The sequence below is a fragment of the Lonchura striata genome, chromosome 6 (assembly GCF_046129695.1).
Source record: "Lonchura striata isolate bLonStr1 chromosome 6, bLonStr1.mat, whole genome shotgun sequence".
Lineage (NCBI taxonomy): Eukaryota > Metazoa > Chordata > Aves > Passeriformes > Estrildidae > Lonchura > Lonchura striata.
Genome location: NC_134608.1, coordinates 16,832,649 through 16,848,329, shown reverse-complemented (window position 1 = coordinate 16,848,329; position 15,681 = coordinate 16,832,649). Strand labels below are relative to the sequence as shown.

At 41.0% G+C, this 15,681-nt stretch overlaps 1 protein-coding gene across 2 annotated transcripts in view; it reads right to left on the bottom strand.

Annotated features, from left to right (window-relative positions):
• Positions 1 to 14,779, bottom strand: part of TTC7B (tetratricopeptide repeat domain 7B) — a 119,983-nt gene extending 105,204 nt beyond the window's left edge. For both annotated transcript variants that reach the window (XM_077783987.1, XM_021531932.2), the window contains exon 1: positions 14,605 to 14,779. In XM_077783987.1, the coding sequence (XP_077640113.1) occupies positions 14,605 to 14,725 (121 nt within the window). In that variant the 5' untranslated portion in view covers positions 14,726 to 14,779. The remainder of the gene's footprint in view (positions 1 to 14,604) is intronic.
• Between the last annotated feature and the right edge of the window lie 902 nt (positions 14,780 to 15,681).

The following is a 15,681-nucleotide window of genomic DNA, read 5'->3' as shown; positions in this document are numbered from 1 at the left end:
AATCACCCTCCATCACAAGGACCTTCAAAATACAAGTGTCCAGGCAATAGCCTTGGCCAGCTCTTTCCTACTCTGACACAGGCTATCATTTGCATTCCCCTTTGAGGCATAATGCTTCATTTCATGAGACATTTCCATCAAACAGAGTTATTTCCATCAATATTACACAACCTCTGATACATATACTAAAAAGCACAAATGGTACAGAAACCATAGCATAACTGATAAAAAATCAACAGCTTGTGTAGCTTCAGGTTCAAGCTGCAAACTAAACAAGAAATTAAAGTGACCAAATCTAAACATGATATTTCAACCCAAATCTCCTTTGTTACAGACTTACTCCAAATCCCACATTTCATTACTACAGCCACAGTATTATTACAAACAAACAGTAAAATCAGATATTATGACCAACATTATCCTGCTCAAAGATAGCTTAAGCAGAACACTCTGGAGGACTGCACTTTCTGCAATTATTCCATCTTTCTGGAAATCAAAGAGTTTAAACAGCATGCAGAAAAAAGACATCTAATTCTGTACAGCAATTCAAGGCAGGTTAGTTTGGTTCAAGGAGTTTAACATGGTCTTTATGAAGGGCTCTCAGAGATCAGAGGCCCACTCCAAACTTACAAAACTGAACTTCAGTTCACTGTATGCAGTTAATTGCCTTTCAAAGAGTCAGTCCCTGGCAGGTCCTTTCAGGATAGGTATTTTACTCATAATATTCAGAAGACACTACAGTCTTGTTCTGAGTAAACAATTCTTGTTTATGAGACCCTTTAAAAAGTGGATTAACAAACAGGAGTGAAATTTGAAAATAATACTTTAGGTCAGCATGATAATGTTCCACCTGGGAGAAGAACAATGAAAATTAATTTTATTAATTGTACTTTTAAAGCTAAGTGGCAACTTTTAAAAAGGGTGGAAATATGTGAAACTGGTTGCTTTACATTTCAAGGGATTTGCAAGTTGATACTTTCTCTCTGATCTGTACTCATGGAAACCAAAGTATTTCATTTAACAAGTAACATTTCTCTTTCCTTTTATTCAGTTTAATGCTCCACTGAGCAAGCTCCATTTCCAAAGATGGTCGAGGAAACAAGATTGTCAAACAGAGCAAAGAATCAAAATGACACTCTAAAACAAGTGCTTTGGCTCAGGAGCTGAAATACCACCAAGGCTGTTCACAGTGAAAAGAGTGAGGTCTATCACTGACATTCTTTAACACTTCAAATAGCAGAAATTCAGGAGTGCCAAAGAAGAAAGCATCACGTGGACCTTTCCCTCTTGTATGCAACTCCTTAAGTAGGTCCTAAAAATTGTTCTGGTCCACACTCTTGTAACAAGCATTTCTTTAATTAAGTTAAATATAGTAGATCTATCACTATGGAGAAAGAGGTAAGAACAACTGTACTGCTGAGCTAAGAACAGCACCAGCTGCCAGATATGTTTTATTTATATAAACTGCAAAACTGTCAAGGAAGCATGTGAAACAACTAGTTTGGATTCTTACAACACATGAGGCAAAGAACAGGTCAGGCACCAAATAAAAAGAAACGTCTCACTGCTAGGTACGAAAACACATACCTTGAGGCATGAGGATTTGTAAAACAAAGTGCTGACTGAAATTATCTCTGTTAGTAATGGGGAAAAGCAACCAAACAGCGCTGGCACATGCAAGAGCAAACTGTAGCCATATCAGCTACGCCACAGAAAGAGGAACACCAATTTTAGAAGACCAAATTCTCACCCATTTGTGAGGCCACAATAGAACAAGACAGGGATAGACATAGATCTAGCACTCTACAGAAAGTTTATAAGATTATTCCTCTCTTACACATAGCAGAATTTCTCACAAGGGGGAAAGGAAGAGGAGAGGAGAGAAACAAGAAGCCACCTCTCGAAAATTTAATTTATCCTCTCTTTTTCCTCTTCCATCCTCTCCCCTTGACCCTAAGATAAGCTTTACCTGTCTGATAATGACTTGAAAACTTTAAAAATTTTATGTTTCTAAAGACAGGACACAAGCAGGAACAAAGCCTTAAGTTCAAACTGGCACATACTCTGAAACTATCCTGGCACCTTAAGATGAGAATCAAAGTAGTCTATAGGACCCAGGTATTTTGCTCCCATCCTTGATGCCACTCAGAGAAGCTGATGATCCACACAAAGCTAGAGACAGTCACAGTGCAGTGACATGTATTGCCCATACTTTCCTTCAAAGGAAACATGGGAGAAAACAGCAGCTGCAACTTACACACAGACCTGACCGAGCAGCAAAACCAAAGCTGCTGTTCCAGGTCATTCTTACACAGCACAGCTCACCCTGTCCCTGCACCACTGTTGTAGATCATGAGGCACAGCACCATGAGAGACAGAGAGGCAGAGTTCCTTGTCAGACTGGCTTTCATGACAGAAGTGCTGCACTGGTGCAGCTGCTGATGACTAACGCTTGAAAACAACAGCTCACAGACTGCAAACTATAAAAGCCACTGCAAAGCAGAATTTCCTTATTTACTGAGTCTCTCATCTACTAAGTCAGTCAAACAGGGCCAGATATTGGCAACAAACTTTTAAATCAAATTATTATTGAGCAAGTACTTTAGTAACAAAGCGTTGGTTTTATGCGTCAACCATTCTGTGTCAGTAAGAATGACATTCAGTGATGTTTGTAACAAAATTCCAATTACATGGACATTTCTGAAGGAAACCATTTATGAAGCCATAGCTCTAGCAGAGTTTTCCATTAGTTATAGCTATCCCTTAAGACAACCTGAAATAACGTAGAACTGTTTGAGAAGAAATTGATTTTCTTTTTCTTTCAGCAGAGTATGAATGATCTAGAGGATAGTCTTCTATTAGACACTTTACAGAGACAAAATTAAATTAATTGTGTTAAGTTTATAACATGAAGTTTAATGTTCCTTCAGCCAATCTAAACAGATGTTTCAGAAGAAAAACTGTTCAAAAACAGTTTCACTACCATGAAATCCAATATTCCACTTTCAGAAAATTCACTCAGTTATGGCTTGATTAAAAGGAGACTCCCTCTTATTCATCTATTTCTCTGCTGAAGAATTCAGCAACAACAATTAATTAGCAGATTTAGGCGGTATTTGATGACTTACATCACAACTGCATTGCAGAACCATTTTGGACAAGAAGAGCCTAACTTGCCCATCTGCTTCTGCAACATCACAGTATCACTGAAACCAAAGCCTGACTAATAGGATGTCCTCTGCCTGTAATCAAAGACAGCTCCGAGCACCTTGGAGCTCCAAAACAAATGCAAAGATGCTTTAGGTGAAAGGCCCAGTTCTCCTAGCATTCAAAACAACAACAAAAAACACAGACACTTCAGACACTGTTTTCTTTCAGCTTAGAGAAAGTTTAGACATTTGTACAAAATGGCTTTACAAGAGCCTTGTGTAGATATAACTATTCATCTTTGCAATATGGATCAATATGAATCATCTTCAAAATAAGAATACAGGCTGGCATAAACAGGGGATAGGAAAAAGCACACAATGATGTGCCTTTGCAAATAGTCTCTAAAAATATCATCATGAAAGCCACTTTGGTACTTTATTTTTAATATCTGCTTTTTGAAGCAAATTCTTCACCACAGTATAAGGATCTGAAAAAGTAACACACACAAAAACAGAATTAAAATAGAGCATTAGTCTTCTTTTATCCTTGGTCAAGAATGATGAAGATTACTTGTAATACTAATATTTACCTAGGTTAAAACCGTGGTCTATCTTGAACCATTCATTGAATCACATGCTAAAATGCAAAATAGTCATCTTTCTGATGAATATTACCACAGCCTCCAGGCACTTGTTGAAGAATCCAGGGGTTGTTAGCAGACTAGGTGAGAGGAATATCTAGATCTAAATTCCTTTCTAAAAGTAAGATTAGTGAGAAGGAGAGAGAAAGAAAAGAATGGCAACATTGCATACAGCTACAAAAAAAAAAAAAAAAAAAAAAAGAGCATAGCAGAATACAGATTAGGAGCTCTCTCTTGCCTTCAGAATTCACTCCAAGAAGTGACTTTAAAAGTTTGATTTCAGAATACACCAAGATACATTAGAGTGAATGATGACGTGGTCTCAATAGAACTAATGAAAATAATTGTTCTGGTAAAGTATTACTTTTTCCGTGGTAGTTCAGATAAAAACCAAAGCAAAACACTGATGTTTGTTCAGATCATCACTACTGTATATGTGGTTTCTCAAGGGTTCCTATTATTAATGCAGAAAAAATTTTAAGAGTCTGATAATTGCTTTTTTCAGAAAGAAATACTTGGAAGTTATAAAGGAAACACACCTCCTGGATAACAACAGCTATCACAACCAGCAATAACCATCAACAACCCTGCTCCTGTTAACAACTCCCCATGCACCAGATGTTTCTCTGCAATTAAACATCCATATCATACTGTTGTGATACACTGGCAAGAATGATCCTGTGCTAACAATACTTACGTGTTGTTTATGGAACCTCCCTCAACAGCTCAACATCTACAGCAAGAAAAACTATGGAGAAAAGCACTCCTTCTTCCTTATATGCCAAATGGCATAGATTAAAAGAAGTATTTTTAGTATTTCATTTCCCATTCCTCTGAATTACACAGCTGCAAGAAAAAAGTGCATAATTAGGATAAAATCTCCTACCACAAAGATTTAACTAAATATGCTCAACCTCATACTCAGGCCCTGGGGATCTGAATTTGAATAGGATGTATTTAGGAATAGGAAATACAGAGCAAAATACCTACAGAATCTGACTGGCCAAACAAACTTTAATCTTTCCTTGTAAGTAAGCAGATAAATCTAGAAACGTGTTATATCACATGTTGCATCATTTCACCCACTCTTCACCAAAATCTTAAATATTTCAGGTAACTTATTTTAGACTCTTAAAAAGCCCAACTGTCCAAATGCATTGAAGTCTAAAGATCATGATTATCATTAGTCTCAAATTAAGACATTGCATCAAGTAAGATTAATTAGATGAAGTATGGAGTTGTAAGAATAGAAGATGCTGCTGCTTCAACTGCTCTGTCCTGGAGCCCAGAAAGAAAAAAATTGAAAAACTGAAGTCCTAACTCGGGATTATTTTTTAAAAAGTAATATTTAAAAAAAATCAGGGTAAGAAAGGGACAAGGATTAAAGAGGACAAGTATGAGGTTCCCAGGATCCTAAAGGGAAGGCATATTGATGTGTGAATTCCAGGAAGTTGAGATTTGCTTTGTAAACTCCCTCCTGGTGCTTCAAGCCTCCCCAGAGGGAAACTAGCCTGGGACTGAGAAAAGAAACTATTCCTACTCAATCCCTAAAACTTAAAACTCTTAGTCTGTCTCAAGGTAAAACTGAAGGCTCAGAGTACCTGAAGGACTGCATGCTGCAGTATTTTCTGATGACTGTTCCCTCAGACATCCTATATATTTGGAATATCATTGTGCACAACTTTAAACAAACAAACAAACAAAAACACCGAAGGAATTTTATTTAGGAGTGGTATGTAGCAAGAAGGATCCCAAAGGGGTCAATTACTCTATATAGTAACCAGACAACAATTTCAGAGTGAGGTTTCTGCAAAACAGCTGAAAACAAGAAAAATGTTGTAGCCTCCCACAGAACATTTATTAAGAAGGCCATTCAAAAATTAAGCTTTCTTCCAGAGGAGAATCTGGAAATCCTGGATCCAGAACTGATTTCATATTCATCTGGCAGAAAAAGCATGAAACACATGGTTTTTTACCCAGGAACAAGTTGACTATGCACTTAAAGCACACTTGCTTTGTTCACAATGTATCAAACTGTGAGTGAGAGCATTGGCTTGAAGAGGAATATCAGTACAAGACTCCAAGTACTCATTCAACTTTGTACTCAGCACTCAGTAAATCTGGACCAGGAGATACTTAAATTAAAATGAATGTTAAAACTGTTCTTAGATTTCTACAAGGTTTATATTAAAAACAAGAAAAACAATATACATATATACACAGATGTCACTTATGATTCCATCACTGACTACTTATCAAGAATCCACAGCATCAGAGGATGGCTGAGGTTGGAAGGGACCTCTGGAGATCATCTAGTCCAATACCCCTAATCCAAGCAATATCAGCTAGAGCAGGTTGCCCAGGATCTTGTCCGGAAGACATGAGACAGCAGAATATGTGCGGCCCAACAAGCTCTACTGGTAGAAAGGTTTCACACTGATGCAGATGTCATACATGTAAAACCAGAAGCAGAAAATACAGAGTCAGCTGTTCAAAGAAATTTAATTTTGCTCACTAACACCTTTAATTATATACAGTCATTTCTCTGCCTCTTAAGTACACAGTGGGCATGGCACCTTTTTACTTTGCAGCTATATAGTATCTATACAATTTTCCTGCTTGACAGCCAAAACTTGCTTTGAAGAAAAATATTACAGACTTTCCAATCTATTTATGCATAGGCAAATTTACTTTCAAAGTACTACTACTACTGAAATTTATTTTGTGATTACACATATTAAGAACAGAAAACTGTTTCAAACTATTTTTTTTTATATTTAAGCTCACCAAATTTATGTTAAGGCCATCAGAACAGTAAATAATCAAGCCAGGGAAATCACAATGTATCATCTAGAATATCGACAGGCTTACAGTTGAATAAAACTTGGCCCCTTCAGTCAAATACAATGTTAAACCAATAAATAAGAATGCATGCCATACCCAAGACTGGGAACACAAAGTGTGGGAAACAGGACCACCATCATCTTTGAGTGTTTAACTGGAAACAATTCTATCAACCACACTGAGGAAGAATCATCAAAATTTAGCTTGTTCCCATGTATGTTTTGTTTAGGTTACAAAGATCAAAGAATGACCGGGAGAACAGGAAAAGCACATGCTCTGATAGCTAGGAATTCATTCCAATCTTGCTTCTTGACATGATTTATTTCTCAAAGGACAAAACAGTTTTCCTGTTGCTACTACCAACAGCAATAAAATACTAGAGACAATTAGATAGAAGGCAAAAACCAAGCCATGCCATAAGGACAGTGGCTCTTGTCCATTCTCTACCAGTGCAACTATATTGCAGCACAGTGCAAATTTGAGAGATGATGACAATAGAATCCAAATTTTGTTGTCACAAAAAGATAAAGAAAATGACTGACAAAAAATTAAATCCCTAAATTAACTGCCAGGTCCAAAGAGAGATTTCTCATCTTTGGGGTGACCCAAAGCTCAGATGAAAGCACACAGACGAGACTCTGTTCCCCAGAAGGCAAGATCTTGCAGTTCTCTACCATTTCCATCTCCTCCTCTTAGCTCTCCAGGTCAACCTCAGAAGCCTCAAGTAAATTATTGAAATACAGTACCCTAAATCTGTCAGTCTCAGAGATAGTTGCCTCAGGTACATAACTACGAGTGTTAAGACAAAAAGTACCTTTTGGCAACTTGGTTGGTTGGTGTTTTGGTGGAGTTCATTTTTTGTGTGTTTATTTTGATTCTACCAGCTGCTCTAAAAACAACAGGTCCCTATTCTGCCTTTCCTTAAACCGAGCTCTAATGCAGTCCCTTTAAAGCCTTAATTAACACCATTGAAACACCATTTTCTTCCCATTAAGGTAAAGAGACTGCAATTAAATAGTAAAAAGAAAAACAGAAGTGTAGCTGCAAGCTAAGCCCATGCAAATCTGAGTTTGAGATAAGGCATACTTAAAAGATGAACTACAACTTGTTCATATAATTAACTGCAGAAAAATATGGGTGGGCCTGTAAGCTGTTGTTGTTTTCATATCTTGGTTGCCTGTGCAAAAGTTTTATGAAGATAAACCAAGTTCTTGGTCTCAGATGAGCTGCATACAGAATTCTAGAAATAAAAGGTATTTCCAAGCTACTTTTTGTTAAAGAAGCACAATTTACAACTCTAGATCATTTGAGATTATAGTAAAGAATTTTGGCTTATGCATACAAATTTGAGTGGAATCATACCAATCACACAGGTCATCAGTGGGGTAGGAACTTGCAGAAATTCATGCAATGCCTCCTGAAGTAACTCCTGAGCAACTGATAACATTGCTGATCAGAGCAGCTATTAAAAACTGCCACCATCCATTCTGCCACACATTTGCTAACACCAGAGAAACGCCCAGATTCAGCATCTTCCTCCACAGCCTGGAGAAGAGATCAAATGCTCTCCAATTATTAAAGGTCTGGCAACTCACCTCACACTATTAGCCAGATATCCTTACTTCCTCCAATTTATCTCAGAATCTTGCCACTTGGCTTTTTACAAAGTTATTATCTTCAGCCACTTCTTATCAGCTCAAATTAAACAGCAGTCAATGTAGAGAAAACTGTGAAGAACTGAACCAATAAATTCTAATATTTTATTCTTAAAAAGACAGATTTGTGGGGAGGAGGAATGGCCCAGATTTGGTATGGAAGGAGAACAGCTCATATTTGTTAAGTTAGGGACCTTCTGCCCCCTTCTTTACTACCATGCAAATCAAACACAAATAAAGTGGTATCAATGATCCTGAGTTTATGCCTATAAATTTATTTCCCTATAGAAAAGTTAATCCTAACTTTCAACCCTTGAAGTTATTTTAAAGGAAATGAGAGCAGCTATAATACATACATACCAGTATCTATTCACAGATAAATCTGGGTACCATTTCTTGTAACTTTTAAACAAGGCAAAAGTGCAATCAACCTAACATTACTACAAGAGATGTCCAATTTCTAAAACAATTACATTCATAGTATATAGAAATATCCTTATAAATGTAATCAGTTATAAGCCCCAAATATCCAAAATATTTCTTTCATTCCACTAAGACCAACTACATGCTTCCTCACAGTTCCCCTCACCTTTGCCCTCCACTAGCTGCTGCTACTGTTCTTTCCACCAGCTGTTACACTACTCAGATCCCAGCAAATGAGCTTGGCAAGCCAGCAGACACAGAAGGCTCCAGAACAAGAAGCACAGAGTTTTCTGCTGGCCAAGCAAGTAATTCCCACCTCTGGTATTCATTAACACAAGGGAAAGGCCAGGAACACATAACCAGGAGAAACTGCACAGAGAAGAAGTAGCTTGATTAAAGGCAGGAAGAAAGAACTACTCTATGTAACAGCAGTGAGGTGTCAGACCAGCTTGGTTACTTGTGAAATCTCATGCTAGCATTTTCTATTCCAGATGAACATGCAGTGTGAGTACAAGCAGATGATCCACATCATCACTTACACTGTTGTAACACCCCTGGCTATCTGAAGAAACAAAGCTGTCAGTCAAAAATAAGACAACACAACTAAGTACTGTCACCACCTTTGTTATTCGTTCAGAAAAATTTCTGTCCTTAGTAATCTTGTTCTGTAAATGTGACAGTGAATGCAATAGAAGAAAAGCAAAGAAGATAACAAATTAAGAGTCCTGCACTTCTGCTTTGGCGGACATGCAAAAAGGCATATCACATGGTCTGCAAACTTTTCTGGTAGAGATGTCAATCTCTTAGGAAAGCTTTCCATATACAAATCACACTACAAACTGAATGTATAAAAACGAACAAATTTGGTAAACACCTTCTAAGTAGGGCATGAGTCCTAAGAGGTTTAGAAATCCCTTGTGTATTCTGAGGATAAGCTTTAACCATACATCTGAGGTCTTGTATTTCACAAGGCTGCAAAACAGATGAAAACTGATAAGATGTTTCTATTTTTAGGTCCTACTTATATCAAGATAAGGGAGCAGTATAGAGGGTGACAAACAAAATTAGACATGCAAAATAATTCATAATCCCTTGGGTTTGCTATTCTGCTCCTAACTCCTCTCTGTTCCATTACTCTGCCAGGCTAAATGTGAGGCTAGGTCTATTAGAAGACTACAGAAACAAGGTGTTGAGAGGAAAGGCAGTCAGAGAAGAGATCCCAGCCAAGACAAATCAAACAGAAATGGGATAGCAAAAGTAGTAAGAAATTCACTAGGTAAAGAAACCATTGTGTTACAATATTGGTGTATTTCCATGAGCAAACTTGATACCTTTAGGTAATGTTCTATTTTCATGGCAATGTCACAATGCTCTTGGTAGCATATAGATCCATGAACTTCCTGGGCATGCATTCTCTGCCCACAGTAATGCAATATTTCACACCGGCTAAGGTTTCCACAGAACTACATTATTCTACCTCATCTGAACTATAAAAATTCGCCCCCTCAGTGCTTTTCCAAACAGAGCCATCCATCTCACTGAACTTGAGCAAGGTCACGTTCCAATTACAGCAAGAATGAATGGCCGGAAACACCCATGGAAATTCATGGATCCTTTGTTTTATCCATTCAGCTGGCTACTGAACCAACCTAAGGTTTCCTCATTTTGTTTCCAAAGGAAGGAAAGAAAACACGAGAATACAGATGTCCTGAAAAATGCCCTGAGCAGATACAACCTTCATACTGAAGTCCATTGTAGACATTTCCTATGAGATGCTACTGTTTCATCAAAAATACATGACAGCCTTGCAATCAGCTTTGCAATGTGATTGTTAGCTTTCAGTTGTATTTCTCAGTTCTGGAAGCACTTTAAAATACATTCAGATTCATTTCAGATATTCAGGATTTAGTATTTAAACCTCTTCCAATACTCTGTGAGCAAGCAATTATGTACTCAAAGCGTGCATTAACTGTCATGACCGTGCTTCACCATCATGGTGTTCATTTGCAATGTTAGACAAAATTCAACCAGCAATGAAAATGTCTTCAGTTCACTTTCTTAGAGCGAACCTTTTTAAGTCAGCTAAACCATTTGGGAACACTCACGAAGTTTCATTAGTGAAAACTGCTCTAAGATTTTATTTCTAAGAACTTGGGGTGTTTCTCAGTTCCATTCAAGAGCTGATACTCAGGATGTGAACACCAAACACTCGAGCAGAGCTACAGACTCTCCAAGGACTGCATCTTTGTGACCTTCAGGGCAGCACAATGGTTTCTTTGCCAGCTGCTACCATTGTTGAAAATCCTGCTGTACTGGTTATAACCGGCAAGGTGCTGGCAGCAGAGGGGCTGCAGGAGTAGCTCCAGTGGGAAAAGGCTGGGTTGCCCTGCCCCAGGCCCAGCTGGCTCCAACAGTACCACAGCCAGACACAGCTGAGCCCCTCAGCACAACTGACAACACCTCTGGGAAAGTGTATTTAAGAAAGGGCAGAAAATGCCACAGAACTAAATAAAAGAGAACAAAAGGAGTGAGAAACACCAGAAAAAACCAACATCAACGTCAGAGAAGGAGAGGGACGGAGGTGCTCCACTGCCAGGGAGTGGATATGCCAAGGTGGATATGCCCTGAAGGAACTGTACCACATGGAGAACCTGTTCCAAAGCAGGACCACTGTCAGTGGGGAGTTATGCTGGAGCAGAGGAAAAACGTGAGAAAGAAGGAGAGGCAGACAGAAACTATCTTGCACCATGATCCCTTTTCCCCCCACACCACCTGGGGAGGGGCACAGGAGTGAAGTTCAGCCTGGGAAAGGGGAGAGAAAAAGTGTTCCTTTCACGTCTGTCTTTCTGTCTTAGTATCCGACTACATTTTAACTGGCAACAAATTAAATTCAGTTACTCCAAATCAAGCCCATTTTGCCCAGAGCAGTAACTAGTAAGTGATTTTCCTGTGTTTATTTGAAGCTACAATCTTACTCTACCTTTTGCCCCTACCCCTTTAAAGAAGGGGCTGGGTAAAGACTGAGCAGCTGGGTGGGCATGTGCTTCTAGCCAAGGCTAATTCAGAACCTTGCACATAACAGTTTTAACCCAATCTTTTAGCAGAATACTGATTAAGCAAGAGCTCAGACCAAGATTTGTGTTACATGGCATGAATCTCATTACTGCTACTGAGTCCTGGTTCTGAAGTAGAGAAATACAATACAAACAGGCTAAGTGGCTAACAAAATCTGAGTCAGGTTAAAGACCCTTTTTTCATCCATCTATCTATTTATCCATTATGAAAAGCAATGCAAGTCACAGGCTTGACACAGAATACACATTATCTGTGATCCACATTGTAATTATTGCATACAGAATAGCAATTCATCAATATTTCTCTTCTCTCTTTTACTTAAAGCTCAGCAAGCTCAAAAGACCTTTCAAATACAATCAATCAGACATAGAAATTTGTTGTAGGGTCATATTTATGCATCCAAAATCCTACCTAAACTGTAATTGATATTTGATCCACTGCCAGGTTTTATACACAGACTTCTGTTAGGGATCCATCAGCAGAACTAAACAGCATAAACAATACAATAATCAAGTCCACTCAAAATACTGCACCTCTCAAGTGCTGCATTTCATCAGAAGTACATTTACTGCTTTGTATATTCACACAGACCTTTGTCCTGGGAGCTGTCATTGCTGCTTCTTCCTTCATCTTATTTAGGCCGCAAGCTTCAAGAGATGGGAATTTGCTAATGCAAAACAGTCCAAATAATAACTTGGACCATTAAACTTTTTATCAAGTTGTCTAATCCCAATTCCAAAAAGGAGCTGTAACTGAGTCCTAGTAAAATAAGTCTATTCTTTTGCAATAGTCCAAGATTGAAGAGATTACAAGAGAGCTTCCAAAAAGGATTCATTCCCATCTGTGTTCCAAATGCAATAAACACTACTCCTAGCAATGTCGATATCCTCTGTTAAAATGCTCCAGCATTCAAGAGTTGAAGCCAATTCCCTACACACCAATACATGGTTAAAATAAAGATGCTCTTCCCTCTCCCTCTTCCCCATGCTTTTAAATCATTCCTATGACATATTGTTACACATTCAGCAAAAAAACAGATTTTGGTTATCCACTCCCAAGTCAAAACTGAACGTCAGTACAGAAGGATGCAGTAAAGTTCAGGGTACCGAACTTTTAAGTTAATTACTTCAGATTAAGTAACAATAGGGATATGCATCAGAGTGCCTTTCAGTTCACATCTCTCTTCACGGGTGGAACAGAAGCACTGCCTCTCCTTGGTAATCTCACTAGCTGATAACCTTGGCCTGCAAACTGTTAGGTACACCTGGATTTGGAACACAAACTACCAGTTCTCCACACTCTCAACAGCAGGTGAAGGCATTTCATTAAATAAATTACTCTCCTCCTGTGTTACTCCAATACAGAAGAGTCCCATATGATCAATTAATTTCCTGTTTATGTTCTCAGTTAGCCAGGCTTGGAAGTCAGGCACATTGACTTAATCCTTCACATGCAGTCAAAAAGAGATAAAAGCTGCATATGACACTTTCCCATGTTTCAAAGATCAACAAATGCTTCAATAATTTGTATTTTGACTGGTACAGAATCTAGAAGATGCTTTCACAGGAAAACCACTGAACTGTAAAGTTATGCAGATTGCATAATCTTCTCTTGATATGCTTCAGCTAGGTAAAACATACACAGGTTAGAGAAATTTAAGTCAAACTGTCAATAACATCTGCCTAGCTCTCCCTGCCTGTCTGAAATACCTAAGTACATCTTGAAACTATGAAGATCATGCTTCCCAACTAGACAGCAAAAACATATTTGCCTTTGCTTGAAGTTATCTCTAACTAGGTTATAGTCTATCATTCAATGATGCATGTCCTGAAACTAAGCATACCTTCCATCTTTTCACTCATGTTTATTTTTAGCTAGCATAACACCAGCGTCAGGAACACCACTCAGTTGTTCTTCGAGCAAACACACATAAAGGTTATCTACTACCCATTTATTCTTAAATTATTTTCTCTTCTTTGAGTCAGGCTTTCCCTCTTTTATTTGTATTTCTGTAGAGCTGAATTGTGCAGTTTTCTTCCCCATCTAAACATGCAAAGCTATCACTGCTTTCACAACAAACTTCCAGTGATGTCAATGTTATGCCACATCCTCTCTGTTAACTTATCACCTCTGAATTCACCCCATCTTCACAGACTTGATTGCTCTCTGAAAATACCCCTAGGTCCACCTCAAGCAGATGAGTGAGCCCAGAGAGACACACGCTATCCCCATATTTTTTCTCACACAAAATTAAGGTATCCACGCCAAAGAGAACTTCCCTGTATCTCCCTCGTTCATTACATACTTCCATGCCTCAGAATAAAGGACTGCTTTTCGCCTCCTTCACACAAACATACAGAAGTTTGTGACATAAGAATTAAGAGAACAAGCAAAATATTTATAGGCCTTACAACAAAATAAATGAAGCTGCACTATATTGCTTTTAAGCGAAAGGACGGCAGCCCTCACACAACACGCTGTGCACAGACCCTCTGTCAGTCACAGAAGGACATTCGGGCTTTATGCACACTGTCGGCATGTGCGCCTGCAAACTGCAGCGCTCGTGGTAAACAGCGGCGGCTCCGCGCCGCGGGCGGGCGCGCAGGGCCGGAGCGCGGCCCCGGCTCCGCGGGGCCCCGGGGCGATGTGCGCGGAGCCTCGGCCGGGCCCGGGGCGGCTCCCGCCTCCCTCCGCGCCGCTCCCGCGCGGCCGGGCCGCCCCGGCCGCTGCCCGCCGCCTCCCCGGGCTCCGCAGGCCCCTCTCGCCGGCCCGCCCGGCTGCACCTGCCGGGCCCCCGCCGCCCGCCCCGCGCCGCACCGTTCGCGATGAGCTTGGCCGAGAGCTGCTTGACGAGCTCGGGAATCCGCTCCCACTGGCACTCGGAGCGGCACCGCTCGATCTCCGTCTCCAGCCGCGAGCCCGCCTTCCTGGTGGCCATGGTCGGGCCGAAGGGCCCCGGCGGGGGAAGGGGCCGGGGCGGGCAGGGGGAGGCGGGTCCGGGCGGCGGCGGCCCCGGCAGCGGCGGAACTCGAGCGCCGCGGCCGCGCCGCGCCGGCGGCCCCGGCAGCGCCGGAGCGGCGCCCCCTGGCGGCGGCGCGGCGCGGGGCGGGGCCGGCGGCGGGGCCGGGCGGGAGCGCGGCGGGGCCGGGGGAGCGCTCGGCCGGGCCGGGGGAGCGCTCGGCCGCCGCCGCCGGACAGCGCTGCCGGCACCGCGGGGGGACGGGGAGAGCGGGGCCCCGCAGGCGAGAGCCGCGCCCTGGAGGTGCCGCTGGAACCGGCCCTTGAGGAGCCGCTCGCTCACACGAGGGGCGGCGGTGGCACGGTCCGCTGGTTGCTTCTCCACACCGACCACACGCCTCTGCTAACTTTCCCCGTCCACAAAAGGTAACGCAGAGTGAGTTGCTGCACGTCGCTGGTCACCTCCTCGCCCACCTGGGAACCATGATCCCGCTCGCCCGCAGGGTTTTAGTCCATTTAATGGCGCTTTCCCGTTTGGTGCTCGCGCCCTGGTCTCTGCCAGCAGCCGGCTGGGCATCCACACCGTGCTCCAGAACAAGGGCCACCGCCCAGGACTCGGCTGTGCCTTAGTCAAAAACAGAGCGAAAGAAAGGTACACAGATTATGCCCTATGTTTTGAGAAAATTAATGGATTTCCAACATTTGGCTAGAATAAAAACACTAGCTGAAACAATTCCAGTGGTACTGTGTATCTATATCAAACGCTACATCACACAAACGTGACACAGCAATTCCACAAACTTACATACATCTTACAAAGCTGCAGCCATGACTGATTTTCACTGAAAAAGCAGCAAAAAGGCCCACCTACTTTACCCTACTGGGGGAGAAAAATCTCACCAATTGCTACTTACTTTTCACAAAATAAGGATACAG